Source organism: Sturnira hondurensis, unplaced genomic scaffold (assembly GCF_014824575.4).
Source record: "Sturnira hondurensis isolate 20B ecotype Veracruz unplaced genomic scaffold, ASM1482457v3 Scaffold0017436, whole genome shotgun sequence".
In the NCBI taxonomy this organism is placed as follows: Eukaryota; Metazoa; Chordata; class Mammalia; order Chiroptera; family Phyllostomidae; genus Sturnira; species Sturnira hondurensis.
The window spans coordinates 10,030,726-10,054,164 of NW_028090067.1; the positions used below are offsets into that span (position 1 = coordinate 10,030,726).

General features: G+C 48.0%; 1 protein-coding gene across 1 annotated transcript in view; it reads right to left on the reverse strand.

Annotated features, from left to right (window-relative positions):
- NT5DC3 (5'-nucleotidase domain containing 3) overlaps positions 1-23,439 on the reverse strand; it is a 44,933-nt gene that overhangs the window by 10,566 nt on the left and 10,928 nt on the right. Inside the window, exons 2-11 of the mRNA XM_037068013.1 lie at positions 21,155-21,339; positions 11,255-11,329; positions 10,753-10,808; positions 7,430-7,520; positions 6,373-6,510; positions 4,171-4,231; positions 3,663-3,765; positions 3,419-3,520; positions 2,032-2,113; positions 915-1,001 (exon numbers count right to left, since the gene is read on the reverse strand). Coding sequence (XP_036923908.1) covers positions 915-1,001; positions 2,032-2,113; positions 3,419-3,520; positions 3,663-3,765; positions 4,171-4,231; positions 6,373-6,510; positions 7,430-7,520; positions 10,753-10,808; positions 11,255-11,329; positions 21,155-21,339 — 980 coding nt within the window. The remainder of the gene's footprint in view (positions 1-914; positions 1,002-2,031; positions 2,114-3,418; positions 3,521-3,662; positions 3,766-4,170; positions 4,232-6,372; positions 6,511-7,429; positions 7,521-10,752; positions 10,809-11,254; positions 11,330-21,154; positions 21,340-23,439) is intronic.

The window sequence follows — 23,439 nt, forward strand, 5'->3', positions numbered from 1 at the left end:
CGTGCACCCACAGGACATCAGGGCAGCACACAGTCTCCCCTCAGAACCTGAAGACCCCACTTAGCAAGAGGCAAGTGCCCATGATGCCATGTCACGTGGCCTGACGTTCTGGGAAGGCCGACACCCTGCTGGTAGCACTTTGTATTTCTCCTCTACTAAAGCATGGGTATATACATCATCTCATTTCACCCCTTTACAGGGGTGAAGACTGAGGACACCAGGGCTTGAGGGAAGTGTTCAAGGTCACCCAGCTAATAAACAGTAGAACTGGGTGGAAACCCTGAGTCTCCTCACTCTGGACCATGGTTCCTTCCACTAGACCTCAGCCACCGGGCAGACGTGGTCACGCAGGTGTGCAGGAGTCACCTGGGAAATGCGTCACTACACGCAGGTGCTGGCACCAACCCCCTCTACCTCCAATTAGATGTTGTTCCAGTTACGGGTTTAGCACACAGCTCAAGTGCCATGGTGCCCCACTGGTCCTTCCAAGGGGCAAGAAAAGCCTCATCTCCACCTAACAGTTGTTTCCTAGAAAGGCCGGTTTCCGAAGCACCGGGCTGGCAACAGAAGCCCTGGCTGAGGTCACTGAGCTTTACGCTGCAGCCGTGTGTTCCTGACACGTTAATAAAAGGAAGAGGCAAGAACACTGGCATTTACTTCTTACCATTACTCAAATGCAAAGATTTTTCTGATAAACTCTTGAGTCAATTGCTAACTTCCATCATTTCTCCAGAAATTAATCTTTTTCATGACTGATCCATCTGTTCTGTAGAATATGAGACACACAAAAAAGTGGCCTACTCCTCATTTTTATGAAAGCCTAAAAATTATCTTAACCGAAAGAGAAATTCCTCAACAAGCGGGACTAACGCGTCTGTCCCCCAACAAAGAACTACAACCAAAGGCCCCCTCACCGCCAGGTCACTGTATATGTGGTCACCGAAATACAGCACTCGGGATCCTCTCCAGCCGGTCAGCTTCAAAAACTCGTATAAATTGCCCTGCAATGAGGAACATGTAGATATTATATCCATGACAGGTATAGCCCAAGGCCCTGGGACTGACCCACGGCCCCAAATACTGATTTTTCTTAAAAATTCAAAAAAATTATCTCACCTTTATAATTTACTTTAAATATCAAAATATAAAGATAAAAGCATGTTAGTATGAAATCTTTGAGGCCTTTCTTGTACATCAAATGTACTTTTCAAAAAAGAAGCATGCTGTACATACTCCTTTGCAATGCTCTGTTCACACTTCCCACGCCATGACCCTCTTTCCAGGTCCAGTACTGACCTGCCATGGAATTTCCGGTCCCGACACGTATACCACGAGTCATCTACCCAATTCCCTGATGTCGGACATGTGTTTTGTTCTCATCTGCTTTATTATCTATTTTGTAAGTAACTTCATTCTTACAGCAGGCAGTTGGCTACATCTTAATCATTTTCTTAGGCTAACTTCCTAGAAGTCGAATGGCTGTTATCAAAGCTAATTTTTTCAATGCCTAGAAAATACGCTTAATGCCAAATCTAGCAGGTTGTTATAAACCCACCAGAAATGTATCACGTAAAAAAATAAAATAAAATGAAAAAGCTTATTTCAGTTATACAATAAGAGTCAGCAATGCAATCATTTATCCAAACAAACATTTGTAAGCCTTATGTAATATATTAAAACTGTAGATAAAACACAGCTCGTCAGGAAATAATTACTAATTTGGGCAAGTAATATGCCATGTGATTAAATGGTTCTTTTAAAAAAATGCCTAAGCTTTGCTACCAGCATCTTAAATGTTAGATACTATGAGAAGTAATGCTTCACATTTTACTTTAAGAAACTCTGCAATGTAAGTTAATTTAGATATTGACTTCAGCTTCAATTCTGCCACCAAGCTGTCAACAGTCCACCGGAGCAGAGCACTCACAACTGCTCCCGGCACGGGGCGAGCCTCTGGGAACGGCAGCTGTCATCGGCACCGCTGACCACACAAAGCAAAATCACAAAAAGGATAAACTGGTCATGAGGTACCTGCTTGTAAATCTGGCCTTTCTGCAACTTGTGGATTCTATCCCAGAGTAAGACGCCTTTCTCGGTCACCTTTCGGAAAGGTCTGAGAACAGAAATAGGAAGCATTACGACGAGGGTGGCCATGTGGGCCGTGTGCTGTGTGGAACACTAGATGGTCACTCACAGGGGGACACAAAGGGGCTGAAGCAGCCTTAGAGCCCGGAACCAGCTCCAACGCAGCCCCTGGCCCTGGGCCATGTCTCCCAAACTGCAGGCCCAGCAGCCAAGAACACGCAGTGGACAGGGAACTCCAGGGTCAACTACATTTGGAGAACACTATGCCCTATACATGTCCCTTTTTTAAAAAGTTACTGATAGCTATGAAATGCCCTCCTACACAGAAACTGTCTTTAACCCAGATTTGCCAAGTTGGACTGTACAAAAAACTGGTTTTCTGCGAAAACAAACTCTGTTACATACACACACAAACTTATGGAAATATTGCCTTAGTATATTTATCCAGCTTTGTACTTGAAATTCAGGCACTCTAGATACAAAGCCAACCAGAGGACAGGCACACTATTTTATGATGGAAAATGGGAAATACCAGAGTCGTTCCTCACACTGGGGGTGCTTGTCCAAAGGCCAGGGAGATTGTTTGCCTGTAGATTTTTAAGGTAACACTTATTTGAATTGTTTTTCCAATTAGAAAAATAGAAACTCACTGCAAAAAATACTGGAAATGCAAAAAAAAAAAAAGGAGAGAAGGAAAATCACCCCTAATTCTAGCATGTAGGTGTATTTCAGTAGATGTCTATGGTCTTTTTACATCTGTACCTTTCTGCTTTCTAATGAACATAAAATGACAATCATTTGTGTTCACTGGTCATATCTTCTTTTCTCTAAGGTTGTGACAAATTTCCCATGTGATCACATATTCTTCATATATCACTTTCTACAGTCATAATACAGGCTCACTGCTTTTTTTCCAAATGCATCATTTTCGTGGCTGCATAATATTCCCTTATATGGATATTGCTGACCTTCCATCATTATAAAATAACACAGAGATGAATATAGGTGGAGGATTATTCAGCTCTTATTCCAGGCACCCAGAACAAGGCAAAATTAAATGGGTGCAGTGAGGGACTGTGCTATGCTGGGCCCACCCCCCCCCGAACAACTACCCCCACAAACAACCACCCCCCAAAATCACTCCCCACAACCATTTTAATACATCTGAGGTCTTATGCATTAATCTCACCACCCTGCAATTACTTGCGAGAAGAATTAAAAATCAAAAACTTTAATGTCAAATGCTTGTGATTTCCAATGGAATTTCGCCAATCTCAAGTCTTCACAGCAGCAAATAAGAAAGATCTGGTCCCCTAGAAAGATGGATACTCACCTCCGCTTATCATTAAAGAAACTTGGCTTCTCGGCCTGAACAATGACCACGTCAAATAGGTCCCTCCAGTCCTTCCCCACGATGTACCGCATCCCTTTGTCCCTAAACAACATGTCAGCCAGGTTAGTCTAATACTGAAAGCGTAAACTGTTTTTACAACTTTTTTGCACAAAATTCCAACTGTGAAATGCAATACAAGCAGGGAGCTGAAAGCGAGGGAGCCAGGAAACACAGAGCAACTTACACAAAGCTACTGGGGCTGTTGGTGATGAGAAACATCTTCTTGCCATGATCAGCCAGTTTGGCCAACACTGCACGGGTCTGCTCAGCGTAGCAGATGTACTTTTCTAAGAGCAAAAAAAAAAATCCACACAGGGATTCAGCATGCAGTCCCTCAACCTGCCACCAGAGCTGTATAGGGCACATGGGGGAAGAGGAGGAAGTCTTAAGGAAGCCTGGGTCAGGGTGGGCTGTTGGCGTCTGACATATCAGTAGCCAAGACCCTGCCTCCTCCATCTATGGGGAAAAAACTAAGGGGCTGCAGCTGCCAGCACCTCTCCTTCGGAATCAGGATTATGTCAAATTCTAAGGCAAAGGGAAGGAAGACCGCTGAGACTCAAGGATGCAGGGTCCTTGCACAGCACTCAGGAAGGTGCTGCGGCGTCTGCTCAGCACGGAGAGTAAAATGCCCGTACGGTGCCATGGCCAAGGGCAGGCCTAAGACAATCTTCACAGTGATACTGAATACGTACCAATGTCTGCTTCGATGGCTCGGTACATGATTCCTTTGATGTGCACGTCTCGAATTGAATCCTGTCAAGACACGTTTTTAATCAGTGAACATGTGAGCCTGAGCAATAATACAAGTGGAAGGGCATTCATGATAACATCTGTTCTTTGGAGCCTGGCAATCCAAGCACCATGGGTGGCCCCTGTGGGGAGAACTTAAGTGATAGTGGCAGTTTTCAATGCAGTCTGCAATAGGGTCACTGGGAGGAAGTAATCTGTATGGATAATTCTGAAAAAAGCCCCACACAATAAACCATCATTTATATGTAGTATCATGAACAAATGAGTCCAGGGCATCTGGGCCAAGGGCCTCATTGTGCTTTTCATCTTTGCACCCTTCCCTAGGTCCCAACAGCAGGCTCAGCCATCTAGGAAAAGATGGCCCACATGTGCCAAGAGCAAGCACAGCCCCACTCTCTGGTGACAATGAGCAGGTCCTCTACACAGGTGGCAGCCCTGAAGGCACCTGTGGCAGGGGACTGGGGTGAGGGGACAGTGGGCCATAAGCCTTAGGAAATTGGTAGGCAATTTCTGTCCAGTGTGTGCACCCTGGGCTATAAACTCAACCTCGATCACCTTCTAGCACAGGCTTGTTTCAACGTGACATCAACAGGAGGCAATGGTGAAAAGCAAGCCGGAGCCAAACCTGGCTTGAAATCTAGGCTCTGCTATTTATTAGCTGTTTAACTGTGGGCAACATACCCAACCTCTCTGTTCCTCTGTTTAACTATACAATGAAGGTGACGATAATAGTATCTATCTCAAGGCATTACGGTAAGGATTTAATCAGTTACTATGCACAAAGCCCTCAGAAGAACAATGCCTGAACACAGGAAGACCCTGCCTACATGTTCACTCTTGGTGAACTTCTAACACTAAAAGTAAAAACTGAACTTTTAAATAGACAACTCTCCTTGTGAATGCAGAGGGCTACAAGACTGGAAGTGGTTCTTAAAGTTTCTTAAACATGAAGTACTTGTGTGCGTGAAAAGGAGACTAGAAACTAAATATTTAAATTCAGTTCACCTAACACCAGACTGATGCTGAGGATCTATCTGCTAAAATCCATGACGCAGAACAGTGAGAACTTCAAATCCGCCACAGACACACAATTGGAACATTGTAGCATAGGAATACTGGCCTTTTAAAAATTCATATATTTAAATAAAAAACGTTATATGTTTTATATAACATTTTTTAAAGTTCTTTTTAAGATTTTATTTATCTTCTAGAGGGGAAAGGAAGGAGAAAGGGAGAGAAACACCAATGCATGGTTGCCTCCTGTCCATCCCCTGCTGGGAACTGGCCTGCAACCCAGGCATGTGCCCTGACTGGGAATCAAACCGTGATCCTTTGGTTTGCAGGCCCACGCTCAATCCACTGAGCTACACCAGCCAGGGCAATATATAACATTTTTATAACATGCTTAGAAATATATAAGAAATATATAGCAAGTAAATAATACATAAACACTTCTAAGTAGTGAAAAAAGTTTAGTTTAAAGAATACATATAAACACATGAGTGGTGGGGGGGAATGGAGACAACTGTACTTGAACAGTAAAGATAAATAAATAAATAAACACATGACTGTGAACTAAAATCTATAACTACAAAGTCATATAAATGCCGTGTGTGCACAGGCATAGAAATACTGAGACTTCCCTGTCTCCTGCCCCGAGTGGATCTCAGCACCCAGCTTCTGCCGGGCCCCAGCAAGCCCGCACGGAACCTGTGCGCACAGGGCAAGGCGGGCCTCCGGTGGGCACTGCAGGCCCTGGGCTACTGCCTGAGACGGGAACGCCAGGTCTCTGTGTAGAGTCCTCCCCTAGCCGGTGGCCGGGCTCAGGGTGAGCTGGGTACAGACAGGACCATAGTCACCACTCACCCCTCTGGCCAGGTGCCCTGGCCCTGGCCCTGGGTCAGGAAGAATTAGAAATCCATGAAACAATATGAGTACCCTCTTCTTTTAACAACAAATTGGACTGATTTCCAATTCTCCTAACGCAAACATCTTACAATTTTCAGGGACGAACCACAAACCCAAGAGCACCCAGGCAAAGGGCTACTTCAAACACCTGACCTACAAAGGAGCCTAAAAACTCTGTTCCTTCCACAGAAAGGCGACGGGGATGCAAAACCGCAGCCTCCTACTGTCGACACAACCTTGACGTCTTTGTACAGGTGCACAGGCTCGTAGTCGATGTTGTTCTTCAGGAAGTACTCATTCACGCAGGACAGCAGGGTCATCTCCGGCAGTGAGAAGATGTCCATGAACTGCTTCATGGTGTTCCCGTGGGAACTCTGCAGGGGGGGGGGGAGGTGGGCGCACACTTTAGAAATGGAGGCCAACGCCCCAGCAGAGCCAGACATGACCTTCACCAAGGGGGATTCCGGTCAACATCTTCATCCCTCTCCACAGAAAAGCAAAAACGTCCACCTTGTTCCTGCCACTCACAACAGAGCTGACATTTCACTCCAAGTGTAACGCACATCTGAGAAAACGCCCCGATCCCTGCTCCCAAGTCTAACCAGCCCCCCTTTCCACTCCGCTCAGCTCCCAGCTCACACCCTCATCAGGCTCAGAGGAGACCCAGGGAATAGGCCGCTGCCCTTGGAATGGCAGGAAAAGCCACTGAACTCTGCTGGGTCCTAGCCCCTCCCAAGCCTCTGTGTGAGCTTGAAAAGGCACCTTTCTCTGAATGCCTGCACGTTACAACAGTTCACCGGCACCGTCCACTGCGCTTTAACGATGCCAACGAGACAAGGCGCCCAATGGGACAGGAAGCAAAAACGCAGAGAGCAACAAGACCCACAGACGTCAGAGAAGCAGAGGTTTCCCTTCAGGCTCAGGGTGACTTGCCGCCCTCAATCTCAGGGGAGGCGACAGCCACCCCACTGACAGCCCCCAGTGACTTAATCCGGAAAGTGGGGACACCTCAGGGAGGTGGTGGCAAAGAGTAGGTGTGAGGAAGGCGTACAGAGCCTTCGTCAGGTAGGGAGGGAAGGGCAAAAGAAGGAGCACCAGGAATGAACCCGTGGAGCCTATAACATACTCTTCTCTCTCAAACCTTGGGTCTCTCATAACACAATCCCAATTTTTTTTATCAGCTCCCTGTGGGCAGGCACGGAGTCTAGGGATTCAGACTTCTCAGTCTCCCGGGCCATGCTTTGAGAAAGCAAAACACAGGCTGCTTTAAATAAATAAAGCATTTCTCATTACCTTTCCGTAAAAGTCGCTCATCTGTTCCAGAGGCACGTGGGACCCCTCGTACATGTCAATGACTTCTTCGTCGGGGACAACGCTGAGGCCCCTGGAAGAATGACAGGCAGTGCAGTTTAACAGCCCAGCCAGCGACAGCAATGACTGTCACACCTCTGGCAATGACCGGGGTTCTCCTACCAATGTGTCAGACACTGTCATGAGGAGGCAAGATGTGCCACCAGTAACTGCTACAAGTGACAGGCAAAATGCTGCTACTGTTACCACTGCTGCCATCTTAATGGCAATCAAAGCAGAAATATAAGTTACTATTACAGGGCACCCACTGCACGCCAGATATGAATTCCACATAGTCCTTCACCTACGTCTCAGCAACGCCAGGGGAAAGACACTCTTATCCCTTTTTTCCCAGCAGAGGCCACTGAGACACAGAAAGGTCAGGTACCTCCCCCAAGGTCACCCAATAGAAGATGGTGGGTCAGCACTGGGTCCTAGGCTTTGTGGCTCTGCAACTTCTTTGTTACGCTGCCTCCCTCGACAAGGTACAAGGCCTTCTAATGCCTTACTTTGGGGTGGGGTTTTTTTTTAATGTTTTTAATACGTTAAGGTGAGACAGGCTTGGTTCTGTCTCCATCATCCTGTACCCTCTGATACTCTGCTGTTGGGAACTGCCCTGTCTGGTTTCAGAAGCTACACCCTCACCTTGGCTAAGGCTGAGTAACGGACCTTGGGACCATAAGCCACTTAGGAGACAAAGCTTATCTTCCTTGTAGGGGCACCACCCCTGCCCCCTTTCTCTTCACCCTGCCTGGCCCCGGGCGGATGACTGGTTAACCAATGACGGGTAAGATTCTCAAAAGAGGGACAACCTAAGACAGACATGATCACAAAGGGGCCCTCGGGGAAAGACTTGAGGGGCTATCAAAAAAGGGGGTGATGGACCCTAGCCCCTCGGCTTTGACAAAGCCTAAGTTCTTATTCTGTCTGCTAGAAGTCTCCTAATCTCTTGACTGCTTGACTTCCCCTGCCTGACTTAAGCCTGAAACAACGCTGCAGGTGGGTGCAGCCCTGTGCTGGAAAGGGCAGGTTCCCTAGGTGACCAGGCCTAAGAAAGAACACATAAAATCCTATGAAACCTACTTTGCTAATACCCTCAATTTAAATGATAAGGATCCAAGCAGGAAGTGAGTTTGTTCCCCAAAGTTTTATGGTCCTTTAACAATCTGACCCTGACTCAGAATAAGCCCTCAGAGTTTTCTGAATGTTACCTATTATTCAGCCATTTCTGCCTGACAATGTTTGATGAGCTTCACATATACGCCCTGTATTCCTGTGCCAATTGAACACAATAAAACTTGTCAAGGCCAGGGTTGAGGCGCTCTCCTCTTAAGAGGGTGGTCAAGGTGCTCTGAGGCTTTTTCTCCCCTCGAGAGAGAAGCTGCACAGTCCCTTTTCCTCCACAGGACTCGGAAGTCCGCGTGGATCTGTCGTGTCTCATCCACAACGCTGCGGACCTCACGAGCCGGGGACCACATCGCTCTACCCAAAGGTCGGTGCCGAGATGGAAAAAGTCACGTGCGAGGCTTGGGTAAACTAAACCCCACGACACAAGGCCGGAAGCCTGGGCACCACCCCAAGAGGGTGACCCAAACGCTACGTGACAGTGAAAGCCAGTTTCCTCATCTGTAAAAGCCGAGGTGACGCCCGCCACCGGCCCGCCTCCGGAGCCGCAGGAGAATCTGCCAATGAATCCGGCTCCTCTGCACCCAGGAAAGAATTAATTCTGCAGTCAGAGCGGCTGGGTTTCAGGCCTGCCTCTGCCACCAGTGCCTGGAGCACATGCCTTTACCAGGGCTCAACGGTCTCGTATCTCCTCACCTGGAACCTCGCACTCTAGCCTGCTAAAGGGGGTGGGTCTGCTCCTCTACCCCCTTTTCTAGAAGAGAAGGTGCTTGACAAACAGACACCGTGACAAGGGACCACAGAAGGAACGGGCAGGACGGCATGCTGTGCTACAGCAGGGGTACAAATCGCTCAGTGAGAAGTTTGGTTACTAAAACAAACAGGCTGTTCAAAGTAAAAAAAAAAAAAATTAATTGGCCAATATTAAAATACATACAAAAATAATTCACATTGGATATGTCACTTCGGTGAAAATTTAATTTCAGCCTCTTTCCTCCATTCTCCACCCTCATGTAACCTTTAAAAATATCCGAGTGGATTCATTAACGTTTTGCCTCTGATCTTGATTAACTTGTTACAACTGCTAACCTTTGAAAACAAAAGAGGCACTGTACTTCCGTTTATCTTTGTTCCAGAAATCAGATAAGACACTGGCACCAAACCAGATCATTCTAGACGGTGACCTTGGACAACAGCTCAGCTCAGGTAGCAGCAGTCAGCTGTGCACACCCCTCGGGTTTTAACGCCTGGGAGGAGACCACAAGAGGGAGACGAATTCTGCCCTTGAGGTCCCCGCCTCCACCTGAGGCCCGACCCAATCCTTCAGAAGCCACTGCTCTCTCTACCTACAGTCACAGGCACCTGGCTGCACAAGACAATTAAGAGCACAGAATCACGTGACCCAGAAGAGCAAAGGAAAAAACCATTTCAGGCTGAGGGGTAAGGGGAAGCCTCACCACAAGTCGGCCCTGAAGCAGGGTCGGGATTTCAAGAAGCAGAGAAGAAGGAAACTACCCTGGTAGAAGGGCTGCCGGCTTGAACAGTTGCCAAGCAGGGAGAAAGGAGAACTCGGGGGAAAGGAACACACGTTATTTGTACCTGCCAGCATCCACTCCCTCTGAGACTGGTAGAAACTGTAGGAAAAAGAAACTCCCCTTTGCCTCTCGACCTGGAAAGCCTGGTGACTCCTCACCGAGGGGCCTGCCCCAGAGGGAGCTATCCCTGAGAGCAAGAGAGCCCAGAGATGGAAAGAGTGCTGACGACATCAGTTTGGGCCCTGGAGCCGGCCGCATCTGCGCCGGGCACTGCCCTTGGACTATACAAGCAGTGAGCCAGTACTGCGTTGCGTTAGCCAGCCTGAGCTGGCTTCCAGTCACTTGCAGCTAAGAGTCGTAACCAACCCAGTGTCTGAAGGAGTTGTGCGTGCAAAAAGAGGACGCTAACGGGAAACCTGAGAGACAGCTCTAGTCTCCAGAGAGTGGGGAGCCATCAGGGATTTCGGAAGAGAGGAGAGGGTGGTTGGGGAAAGCGCTCTAGGGAAATAAGCAGAGCAGCAATGCCTAGGACGGATTACTCTGCAGAAAACTGGAAGAGCCCAGGAGAGAAGGGCCAAGTGTGTGGGCGAGGGAGCTTACTCTTACCTGTAGACAGTTCCCAGCTGGATGTAATGAAAAGCATCAATCTTCATCAACACAGCCTTCCAAAACATAAACACAGGCACATGTTAATAAGGCACAGCTATCTGCACGCTGAATGAGAATTCCGGGTGTCATTATAAATTTTTCCCATGTGAGGTTGTCACAACGAGGAAGCACGGGCAAGTTTCTGACATTGCTGCTGGCTGACTGAAGCACCGTGCAACTCATTACTGAAAGGTGTAAAAACTGGCTGGCTGTTCCTCCAAACAGCAAAGGGCCTCCTGGAAATAAAACGCTATCTCCCAAATTGCTACACGCATTCGTGCTTTTCCAATCCCAGTCTCTTGAAAAAGACTTGATGCAAAGATGTGCTGAAGAATTCAGCTTTGCAGTCCCAAAGATCATGAATTTTAAATCAATTTACGTGTTGAGCAAAGAAAAGCACCAAGTGTACATTTTATCCCCAAGCACCTTTAAACTAGAAAAACATGAGGATTGAACCTACCCGCTGCACATCATAATGAAGTCCACGAATTGCAAAATTTGGGTCGTATTCATACTTCCTGATTTCAGCGGGGTACTAAGAAAAAAAGAAAGAAACCGGTTTTAGCTAACGAGGTGTGTACTAGGCTCAAGGCAGTGTCCGGATCTGCTCCTTGTACGAAGGCCAAGGTGGCTGCGGTACTGTGGTGGGAAGGTGGGGTCGAAAGGGGTAAATCACATCGTGTCCCTCTGCTTCTGGACCCAGGGCCTCCCAGCCCCAGAGCCCTCCACCCAGCCCCACTCCCTGTGCATCCGCCCAGCACAGGTGGGGCCTCATCCCCCCAACTCCTCTCATCTTCACTGCCACCTCCCCTCCTTCCCTCCGCCCCAGACTCCCAGAGCCCTGGACCCAGACTCACATCTGCTTCTTCCCTCCTTAGTACGGTGCCGCCCACCATTCAGCTCGCATTTGAGCACCTCCATGTCGCAGCCCCACGATGAGCCCATTACCAGGTTTCGTGAAGACACCAAAGCAGAACACTTTTCAAAGGGTCCCCTCCATATAGCTTTCATTACATTTCTCATTTGGACAGCAGGCCACCGCTCACCCTCCATGGGCTGGAGGGACCCCACCGCTGTCAGGACAGCATCCCCTGACTCAGGCATGGAGGGGCCCTTTCTTAGCATGTGGCTCCAGTCACCTGGCGACAGTGACGACAGTGACTCAGAACACGCACAGCTTTGGGGGACAGCTCAGCTCCCCTGGTGTTTCCTGGTTATTAAACCATTCCTCAAACGATGCAGACAAAAACAGCAGCTCCCTCCTTATCCAGTGCACCAGGCACCTGAGTCCTTCCGTCCTCCCTGAGGCTCAGAATCGGAACTCCAGCTACCCCACGGACAGAACCGAGATACCCAGCACTGCTTGCCCTGCCATTCCCATTCCACTGACACAACATCAAAGGCACTGGACGAAACAGCCTGGCCTGGGCCACGGAGCTGGGGCATGGTGGGTGAGGAGTCAGGCTTGAGCCCCTGCTCTCCCCACACCCCCCGCCCTCAGAGCACAGATCTGCAGGACAGAACTTCTACTCCCGAGGCTACAGAGGCTGTGTCACCAGAATCTTCCAATCACAATGTAAACTGCGTAAGTAAAAACCCAGGTGCCTGCCTTCCTGCAGCCAAGATGCCTGTGGCCACAGGGAACACCTCCGGACTACACTTCCCATGATGCTCTGGGGCAGGGGCACCCAGCCTGCCGCCCACAGGCTGCACACAGCTGAGGATGGCTATGAATTCGGCCCAATGCAAAAATCATAAATTTATTTAAAACCTTTTTTCGCTCACCAGTTTTTATTAGTGTTTTTGTATTTAACGTGTGGCCCAAGACAACTCTTCTTCCAGTGTGGTCCGGAGACGCCGGAAGGCTGGACACCCCTGCCGGGCAACATAGATGGTAGTACAGGGGCAGGGTTTGGGGTTCTGTGGGGGTTGTAGGGGGAGTGCAGGTTTACTACACGGATTAACATTTCCCGAATCCTGTAAGATTAAACAATCCATGGACTTGTCATTCTGGAGTCTGCGTGTCTCCCCAAAAACAGAGCCCCAGGGGACTGAGCACCACGGACACACCTGCCTGGCACAGAAGTTTCTTCTGCTACATGGAGCTTGTGAAAAATGGCATAAACAGAGCCATCTGCAAACAGAGTTGGAGCCACCGTCCCAGAGGGACAGTGCTTGCCTTGCTCCTGGAACCTTGCTCTCTGAACCTGCAGAATGTTTGACTTGGACAAAACAACCTTTGGACTGGATCAGTGCAACATTGTCTTCCAAACAACTCTCGGTAAAGCCAACAGGAAAGCTGACCCGAGCACAATGAGGTAATTATGGACATCCGCAAGAATCGGTACTATGTACAGCAGAGTTTATTGCCCCCAATTGGGTTTTCTTCTATCTGTGTCATTATTTCCCTTCCCTTTCTCACAAAATCCCCTTGCCGTTACTATGTAATGGAAACGCTCTTTCGGTTTCTGCCTGAATCCGTGCTCACTAGCACTGCAATTGTGTAGTCTCAAATTAAGTTCTTGTTGCCTCTCAAAAAAACACAAACCTAGGCAATAATCAATACCCACAGGAAACCTCTTTGCAAGGGCTGCGCTGCTCACTCCTCATGGCCGAGGTCACGGTGGCATGAGGAGATGTCCCAGTCCCACCAGGATGAACCACAGACAGCAAGTTTTCAATTCAAGCTGCACGAAGCGCTGACTCAAATGTCACTTTCGGGCTCATCTGTCTAACACCTGCCATGTGTGCCAAGAAATCACTACATGATATTTCCATTCATGGGCGTTCCCAAGAATTCAGAACACCGTGCACAGTTCATACACTTCCTGTCCCCAGAACCCAACACACGCCCCACAGGACGCTTGACACTTTGTCACTCCCCTGAAGTGAGGCTAGGAGACACCACCCACTGGAGTCTCCTTTTAACTTGGGAGTGGCGAACAGGGAAAGGACAGGAGGAAGGTGTTTAACAGGTTTTTGAGAGAGGGGCTTTTCTTGAGCCGTGTGCCACACTGTTCTGGACACCTCCTGTGACTTTATTTACTCCCCCAGCATTAAGGGCACTTCACGTTCGTTTTCCTGTTAGATAGTCTGAGGAGGAAGCCAAGGAGCCTGCCCAGGCTCACAGAGATAAACAGAGGTCAGGCCACTATTCGAAGCCAGGTCCACCCCAACCTGCCCCCACAACCAAATCAGAACAAACCCTGAGCCACATACTAGATGCTCATCGCCTCTGTGACAGCAGTAGCTGCCACATCAGGTGGCACAGTGAGTCTGCTGAGAGGACTCGCGGTGACAAGGGGGCTGCTGACTGTTTTAGCTAAGAGACACGTGTGAATGAGAGAGAGTGCATATACTCTGAACACGGACTGCTTGAAAGTCTGGCAGCTCCTTCTGGAACTAGGCCTACCTGTCACTCTCGCTGCTTCTTGGGGAGCTACTGATAGACATCCTGGTGGATACACAGTGGCTTTCGAATGGTCCAGAGACCACAGCAGAACCTGGAGAACTGACAGAAGCAGCTGAAGGAGCCATCACAGGACAACACCTGATAAAGAATACAGGCCCAGGGCTAAGGGACCAGGCGTCAAATTCTAGTCCTACCATGTGCTCACTGCAAGATCATGTCTCTCTGGGCTTCGATTTCTCATTTCTGAGGTGACAATAACAAGAGCCCCACCCTACATGAAAGCAGAGAGGATTAAACCAACGGATGCCAGTGGGGGATCGGGCCAGTCTTCCCAGCACACAGCAACTGCTTGAGAAAACTGAATTTCTTTCCTGGATGGGGACTCAGGAGGCCTGGGCTCTCAGGCCCCCTCCACTAGCCTCTGCTACTCTCCTGGAGGACTTCAGGTGAGTCACTGAACCTTCCTAGCCTCTCCCTTATACTGGAACTGGGTGATGTCTGTGCTCCATTCCTGGCCCTCAACTGTAATTCCCTATGCATGCAGCCAAGTCCCAAAGGTCCCCATGATGGGCACCTTTCCAACACACACAAGCCCGTGTGGGCGTGCATAACATCTCAAGGAATAGCCAGCCGGTCACAGTAACGTCCAGTCAAGGATGCCAAAGCCGCTCCCAATGGCCAGGGGACCACACTTCTCTCCAATGGCCTATGGCTAGATTTTCTGGACGCTTCGTAGTTGAGAAACTTTCCACCATCCTGAAAAGCGTGACTCACCCCTCATGTCATGAAGGTTACTAGTATCCCTAAAAGTGGGAAGAAATATAATAGATAAAAAAACTTTCAAGATTTTTATTTTAAAAAATCTTATTTAGGCCTAGACTCGTGTCCTTCAGTACCTGGATCTGTTCTAGCTGTGGGTGCAATCTGTGGGTGTGGGGGGGAGGGCGGGGGTGCAGACAAGGAAAGGCCAAGGTCGCCCGGAACATGCCGCAGTCTGTCATGTCCCTGACAGACTCGAGGAAAGTTAGCACTAAAACACTGCGGAGGACCCCGGAGCCCCCACACGTGCCATTCCCCCCAATCTGCAGCTTGGCCATGCACCCGTTCCCAGCCAACACAGCGACAGAGCTCTGGCCACAGCACACGACCTCGACGCCACAACACTGCCCGTGAGTTCCTGAGGTCCAGATGCCTACAAGCATATCCATTTTTCAGGGGTCTCAGTTTGCTATTTAAAGGAGCCTAAATTATGAGTCTAATTGGAGGCAGGGCAGAAGGGCATAAAGGCAAAGCTCTCCAAATTCCACACAAAATAGTCAGTAAGGGCAAATGACCTACACCAGAATCAGAGTTGCACGCCAGGCACGAGACCCTTGCTTAACTGTGGAATTCCCCAAGACGTCAAGTATTCACTGAGCACATACTTTGTGCTAGGGCCTGGGAATATGGCCATGAACACAACTGACACAGTCCCTGACCCTAAGAGGTTTCCACTCTACTGTGGGAAGACAGACCATAAACAAGTAAAAAACCACAATATCGTGCCTGACAAGTACTACAAAGCAAATGCAGTCCACGAGTTCAGAGAGCTATAAAAACTAAGAGAAGCAAGGGCTCGGGCAGCCCAGAGGGACATTCCGAAGCAGAGGAAAGGGCAAAGGCCCAAAGGCGGCTCGTGTCTGGGAGCTAGAGAAGCCGCAAGCAGCCTGGTGTGGCTGCAGCAGAGAGCGGGCAGGTGGGAGGAGAGGCTAGTGAGGAAGCGGGGGCCTGGGAGCCCTGGAGGCCTTCCATGTCATTACAAGTGTGACGGGAAAGCTGGGGGGGGGGAGGGGTTGAGCCCAGGAGTGACATGATCAATATTTAAAGGTTCGTTCTTTCTGCCAAATGGAGATCAGACTAAGGAGCAAGAACAGAGAAGCAGGGAAACAAGTCAGGAGGCCACTGCACGGCCGGGCAGGAGGTGAGGGCGGCAGCAGTGGGGGAGGGGAGAAGTGGGTGCAGTCGGGAAACGCACCGGAGGAGTATCTTCTGCATGAGTGAGAGAGGGCTCGCGTCTGCGCAGAGTGAATCCTCCCAAAGGAACCAGCACGGGAAGGGGAAAGGGAAGCCTGAGGGCGAGACGTGAGGACAGGCACGACCTCATCAAGGCCAACATCACAGGTAGGTCCCATTGATGGTCCATCCCCTAGATAAGCGGTGACGACAGTAGCACTTTACCTCTGTGGTCTTCCTCCCCCAAACCATAACCCCAGTCTGACCCTAAGAAAAACATGAGACAAATCCCAAGAGAAGGGCACCCTAACTAGTACCCTTCCAACTTGTCCAGGTTCTCAAAAAACAAGGAAAGGCTGAGAAACTGTCACAGCCAAGAGGAGCAGGAACAGGACATTACATAAAAACTCAGGATGCCTGCATCATGTCCATGCCTGCATCGTGAATCTACACATGTGATAAAAAAAACCCCAGAACTATACAGATCCAGCATACCAACGTCAATTTTCTCATTTTGTAACTATTTAAGAGGGAACCAATGGGGAAAATTAGGTGGAAGGGGTAGAGGACAACTCTGTACTATCTACGCAACTTTCTGTGACTGTATCGTTATTTTAAAAGAAAAAGGAAAAAAAACGTTCACATGTTAACATTAGGGGAAACCAGGTATAGAATACTTAGACAGGAGCTCTCTGTATTACCTTTGCAGCTTTTCTGTGAACCTCAGACTCCTCTCAAATTAAAAGATTATTTGTTTTCAAAAAAGAGAGAGAGGGCCCACAGCATCTGCTGAGAGATCAGAGGAGGAATGGAGGAGAACCTCGGGGTCTCAGCTAATGTTAGGCTTCAGCCTGAACACCAGGGGAACATCGGTGTTGATCCATGATTGGGACACTGAGGAGGGTGCAAAGGTAGGACAGGAACTCAGGAACTCTCCTAAGTCCCTCTGTAGCCCTCGGTGGGCATCTGAAATGAAGGTGCGGAACAGTGGCTATCCAGTATTTTTTATTTCTATTTTTGTGAAAACATGTTCTTGTAAAAGAAATAAGAAAGGAAGAGAAAGATAGAAGAAAGAAAGAAGGAAGGAAGGAAGGAAGGAAGGAAGGAAGGAAGGGAGGGAAAACGGGTAATTAAGAAGAAGCTGGCAGCTTACATGTGCTCTTTGGGAAGATGTTAAATTGCCCACTTATTGTTCTATGACTGCATCTCAACGCAGATGTCTTTCCAACTCTACAAGGACACGTAGTCTTTGGCAGGAGAACCAGTGCCAAGCCAACGCATTCAACAGCGTCTTAGAAGAATTATTTTCAGATCCAAAGAGAAAATGCACAGAAGCATAATTGACTCTATTAATATGCACGATATAATTAGTGTTATGACACATTTCTTTTATCCAAGCAACAAACACACATAATGGGACTGAAATTTCAATGATCTTAAATCTAGAAGCTTTTCTAATCTTAATCATCGTAACCTCCTTTCCCCCAAATTTCGTAGTTTGTCTCCCTAAATTTTTAAAACTTCATGAACATCTTATTTTTGTACGAACAATAAACCCATGAGGCAGAAATGACAGGTGTCACATACCCCACAGAGGGCAACGCGGAGTAAAGGAGGGAGCATCTGTACTTGGAAATGAGCAGACTAAGCTCAAATTCCAGTTCTGCCTCCCACTGATCTTGTGGCCTTGAACTACTGGCTTACCTCCATCAGCCTCGGTTTCCTCAACAGTAAAACCGAGACATCTATTTGCAGGGTTGTCACAGACTGGAAATGATAAAGCCAGGATCTGAACCCCAGCCAATCAGGTTCTAGAACCTGTACTTTTGGTACCTAGCAGACAAGCAACAGATGGTGCTGTTAGTAACGACCTTATAAGTGACATCAGGATCACAGCATATGACCTGGAACTTGAATGCCAGCACCCACGCCCAGACCCCTCCAGCCTGATCTCCCGGTGGGGTGCTGAAAAAGTGGTATAGGTTCACAGATGGGAGAAGAAGGGCAGGACCACCAAGCTCTTATTCTGCTTCCATCCTCCAAGTCAAGGAAAGGGACCCTGGGTTAGACAGAAGAGAATCTCTTGAACAAAGGGGGAGATGTTGCTCAATGGCTGGTGGCCGGATGGGCTGCCATCTGGTAGGGTGGCCATAACTAAGATAGCCAATGGCTTAGTGGCAGAGGTCAAGTTATTTTTGGCAAACACCATTTCTGCATTTTGGATGAAGACAAAATGAGCTGCTTATTAAATTCACTGATAACCAAAAGCTGAAGGGAACACATTGTATCAAATGGTGAGGATCCAAAACCAATGGGAACTTTGGTAGCATTAATAAAGGTATGGTACTGAGAACCAGGGAGGTGATGGTCCCCCTCTATTCCGCACTAGTCAGATCCCACCTACAGTAACATCTCCAGTTCAAGCCCTTACATCAGAGAGGAGTAGACCAAAGCATACACAAAGGAGGGTGACCAAGATGATAAAAAGAGCTCTGGCTGGTATAGCTCAGTGGATTGAGTCGGGCCTGAGAACCAAAGGATCACAGTTGGATTCCCAGTCAGGGCACATGTCTGGGTTGCAGGCCAGTTCCCAGGAGGGAACTCACAAGAAGCAACCATGCATTGATATTTCTCTCCCTCTCTCCTTCCCTTCTAAAGATAAATAAATAAAATCTAAAAAAAAAAAAGGTGATAAAAAGAGCCCTGGCTGGTTAGCTCACTTGGGTAGAGCATCATCACAATACACCAAGGTTGCGGGTTCGATTTCCAAGGCACATACAAGAAGCAACCAATTAAGTGGGATGACAAACCAATGTTTCTCTCTCTTCTCTCTCTCAAATCACTAAATAAAAAAATTGTAAGATGGTAAAAAGAGGTCAAATGAGAAGGTTTGAACGAACTAAGAATGATCATCCTAGGGAAAGAGAAGTCTCAGAGGACACAGGGGCTGGTCTATACTACACCCAACCTATTACTTAAACAGAAAACAGTCAAGTTTTTTGTTTCTAGGCTACTCACACCCACCCACTCCACCCACCCCCAGCCCACCGGTGCTGACAAACTCCTTCCAGACTCTGCTGAAATATCACCTTCCTTGATGTCCCCCAATTCCCTCAGGCAGAAAAAGTTGCCCCGAGCATCCCCCACACGTCCCTGCCCTCTGGTCGGATATCTGCAGAGGCTCCACCAGGTGGCTTCATACCTCATCTACCTGTAGGACGGACTCCCCGACTCGACTGCCGGGCCTCTGAGGGCAGAACCTGGGTCCTTCCTGTCTTCGTGCTCCTGGCTTCTGTTATAGGGCTTGGCAGAGAAGAGGCCCTTAGTCTGGGTTTAAGGACGGTGCAAAGGGATGAAGGAAGAGAAGAGATGGGTGGAGAAATCTCTGTGAAGGCAGAATTGTCCAACCATGGATGACTCTCTCCCAAACCAGAACCCCTCCTGGAGTAAGGCACCAGGGCCTGAGATGGGGACTCCAGAGGTATTTCTCGGGGGGCTGTGGGGGTCCCCCAGGGGCACGCACCCACACAAACTCTGAGGACACCTCTCATCCTGGCTCCAGAAAACTGGACTCACACCAGCCTAGAGAAAAGCATGCTAGGCTTTGAGTGTTTCTTTTCTCCTTCCTTATTCTAGGATCTCAACAATACTCAGCACCAGAGGATATTCAACTGTTCTTTGCAAAAGAACATGATTCTGATCAGTGATGAGGGTAAACCATTGTGTAGTACAAGCCGTGACCTTGATTTTGCTTTTCTGTAATGCAAGTGCCTGCCATGAGGCCCGATTCCCGATGCATCCATTTCAAAGAGGCATCCCCTTCAAATCTGGAACACACACACTGCCAGCCACAGAACTAGGCAAAGGGCCAGGCCACCTCCCACTACGGTGGCTCTTTGTTTCAGAGATCATGTAGAGGACAGTAAATGACCATTTGGGTTGATTATTTGTTTTCTCTTCCCACGCTTTAAATGCCAGGTCTTATGTTTTAAATTCACCAATAAAGTGTGAGCCAAGGACACTGTAGGCCCCCCACCCTCAACCCCAATAAAAGCAGAGCCCCAGGCCCCTGAACATGTGTTCTCTCTACGTCCACCTTGCTGTGTGGCCCCAGGTGTGTGGTATCATTTAGAGTTCTTGTAAATAATAAAGCTGTATCTTTCTAAAGTGGCCTGATGCTTGCTGCTAAAGGGTTACTTCCGACTGTAATAAGAACCACAGGGGCTGGGGCAGCCACAACACTGGTCATTGTGGACACAATGCCTAACATTTGAAGAATTCCTTCTAACCAGAACTCAACGGGCTGCCACCTTCTCAGATCTGGGAAGAAGCTATGTTGCTGCTCTGTAAGAACTGAGAGCACAAACTCATTTTTGTAGATGAATCTCCACTGATAGATACCAAAAGACTAAAAAAAAAACCCAAAAACCCCCAAACTGAAACCTATCTTCTGGATACAAGTTTCAGTTATGTAATATAAGTAAGTCCCAAAAATCTATTATACAGCATGGTACCTAGAGCAGATACTGTACTCCATACTAAAAATTTGCTAGGAGGGTAGATCGCATGTGAAGTGTTCCTACCACACACAGACACACAAATAACAGTAACAACAATAAAAGGGGCAGGAGAAAACTTTGGGAGGGGATGGAGAGTCTGTGTTCTTGATGTGGGTGATGATGGTTTCACAGGTGTGTACTTATGCCCAAACTCAAGGAAGTCTATACATTAAGTATGCACAGCTTTTTACGTGTCACCATACCTCAATAAAATGGTTAATTTAAAAAAAAAATATCTTCCTGGTAGAATTATTTGGAATGGAACAAAAACCCTCCTCATTCATTCAGCCACATTTTTCTGAGTGACAACGTGCCAGGCGTGAGGCAGGTCAGCTCACAGCCGTTCTTCAGATGTCGAAGGGGTGGGAGAAGGAGCGGGGGTGCCCCGTGCTCTTACCCGGTGCTCATTGATCAGGAGGTCCCGAGCAGCATTGAATATCAGCGTGTGCAGGTGCTTTGAATAAAACACCAAGGTGTAGTCATAATCAAAGCCATAGATCTCGATGTCCGACAGGCTCATCTCATTGTTGGAGAAAATGGCATCTGGATTCAGCAAGTTGTTCATAATGGAAGGAACCAGTTCTAGAAGTAAAGGAACCAAATACATTATACCATGTGTTAAATAAGGGTTAGTGTGATTTCCAACCAAGTGAGCAAACGAAAGTGCAAGAGTAACCTGCTTTGCCTTGAACACATCATGCTGAGTGAAGGAAGCCAGTCCCAACGCACCTCACCCGTGTGACCCCATTCACACGAATGTCTAGAACAGGCAAGTACATACAGACAGAAAGAACATAAGTGGTTGCCTGGGACCGTGGGGTCGGGAGAGGTAGACTGACTGGTGATGGGTACAGAACTTCTTTTGGGGGTGATGAAAATGTTCTAAAATTGATTACGGGGACAGCTGAAGAATTGTTGTGAATATACTTGAAAACCCGAGTGGGAGAGGTTCAAGGGGTGATTCATAGGGTGTGTAAATAACACCTTGATAAAATTGTTATTGAAAAAGAGTATTAGCTTCGACATCACCGAAAGATTTGTTTGGTTTATAAAATACTACAGGCCAGTTACAGATTTTAGAAAATAGGCAGACCACTGAATTTAAATATCACGATTATCACGTCATCACCCAGAAAAACAACAAGGAATTCGTCGTGTGTTTCTTGCCAAGACTGGTCGAAGCCAACACAGCGGACCCGGCACTACGCACAGTTTCACAGGGAGGCAGCAAACAGGGAGAACCTCATCATGGAACATTTTGTGACAGGAACACCAACCATCCTATTTTGCTACAAGGATATGTAAAGGCATGCTTTCACCTTTTGTGAGGTTGGCGCACCAGAATTTACTCGCAACAGCGCATGAGCAAACAAATGCTGAAGGCGGTGTCTTTCTGGAGACAGACACAAAACCACCACACAAGCACACAGACACTCAACTGCCCACATTGTACTACTAAACGGAACCGTCTATGTTTTTACGCTACCAGAGACAACCTCCTGGCTCTGAGTAATAGCTGATACTGATTAGGCACTTACCACGTACTACGTGCCGTCAGAAGTGCTTACATTACCTCACATCATCCTTCCCAGGCAAGCACTCTATCCCATTTATGTATGAGGACACCAGAGTCACACAGAAATTCTATCATCTGCTGAAGGACACACAGCAGCTGAAAGGCAGAGCTGGGCTTTGAACCCGGGAAGTCTAACTCTGGAATGGATGCTCCTGACTCCCTTCCCCAGGTTTGTGGGAACAACAAGCATTGTTCAGAAGGGTGCATTTCCCCCCCCAAAATAATGGATTCAGGCCTTCCAACTTCAGAGCTTTAGAGTCTATGGTGCTTCCCCTTTCCCTTGGGCTCACTTCCTTCCGACTGGGAACAGCCCACGTTATCCACCTGTGTTCCAAGGGCCACCTGAAATGCCCGAAAGGTACCGATCTAGCAGGGTGCGACTTCCAATCAGGTGCAATTCAGAGCGTTTCAGAGGCCCCCTGCAGCTTCAGGGCTGGGGGCCCTTTGAAACCCTAACAGGCCCTGGCTGGTGTGGCTCAGTGGTTGGAGCATCGTCCCCTAAACGCAAGGTCACGGGTGTGTATGACCTCCGGTCTGCACGTGTGTACAGGAGGCAACCAATGGATGCTGCTCTCTCGCATCCATGTTTTTCTCTCTCCCCTCCTCTCGCCCTAAAATCAGTGAAACAATGTCCTCAGGTGGGGATAAAAAAATAATTTTTTCAAAAAAGGAAAAAAACTAACAGAAGCTCTAGGATCCTTTTCCCAGAAAACAGAGGTTTTGCAGAAAATTTCAGAGAGATTGACCCCTGAACCTCTCCATGGTCTCCAGTGAAGTTGCCTCATTACCCCAGGCTCCAACCAAGCCTTTACATCCCCACACAGAATTTCCAGGCCAGCGAAGGCAGGGGCATGGATGAGTGGATGAATGGGCAAATGCATGTCCCACTGACGGACCAGATACGGCCGTCTCTACTGAAAACCCAAATAGTCAAGATTCGCTGATTCCATTTCTCCATTGATTTTGACAAAGACACTAATTAGACAATAACCTTGGATTTTTTTTCTTTTGCAAATAAAACCAAGCTGAGGAAGGAAACAGCAATGTGTTAAGAAATCTGAAGGCAGACCGTTGTTGACAAGAACTAGTCCTGAGGAAGGGAGAAG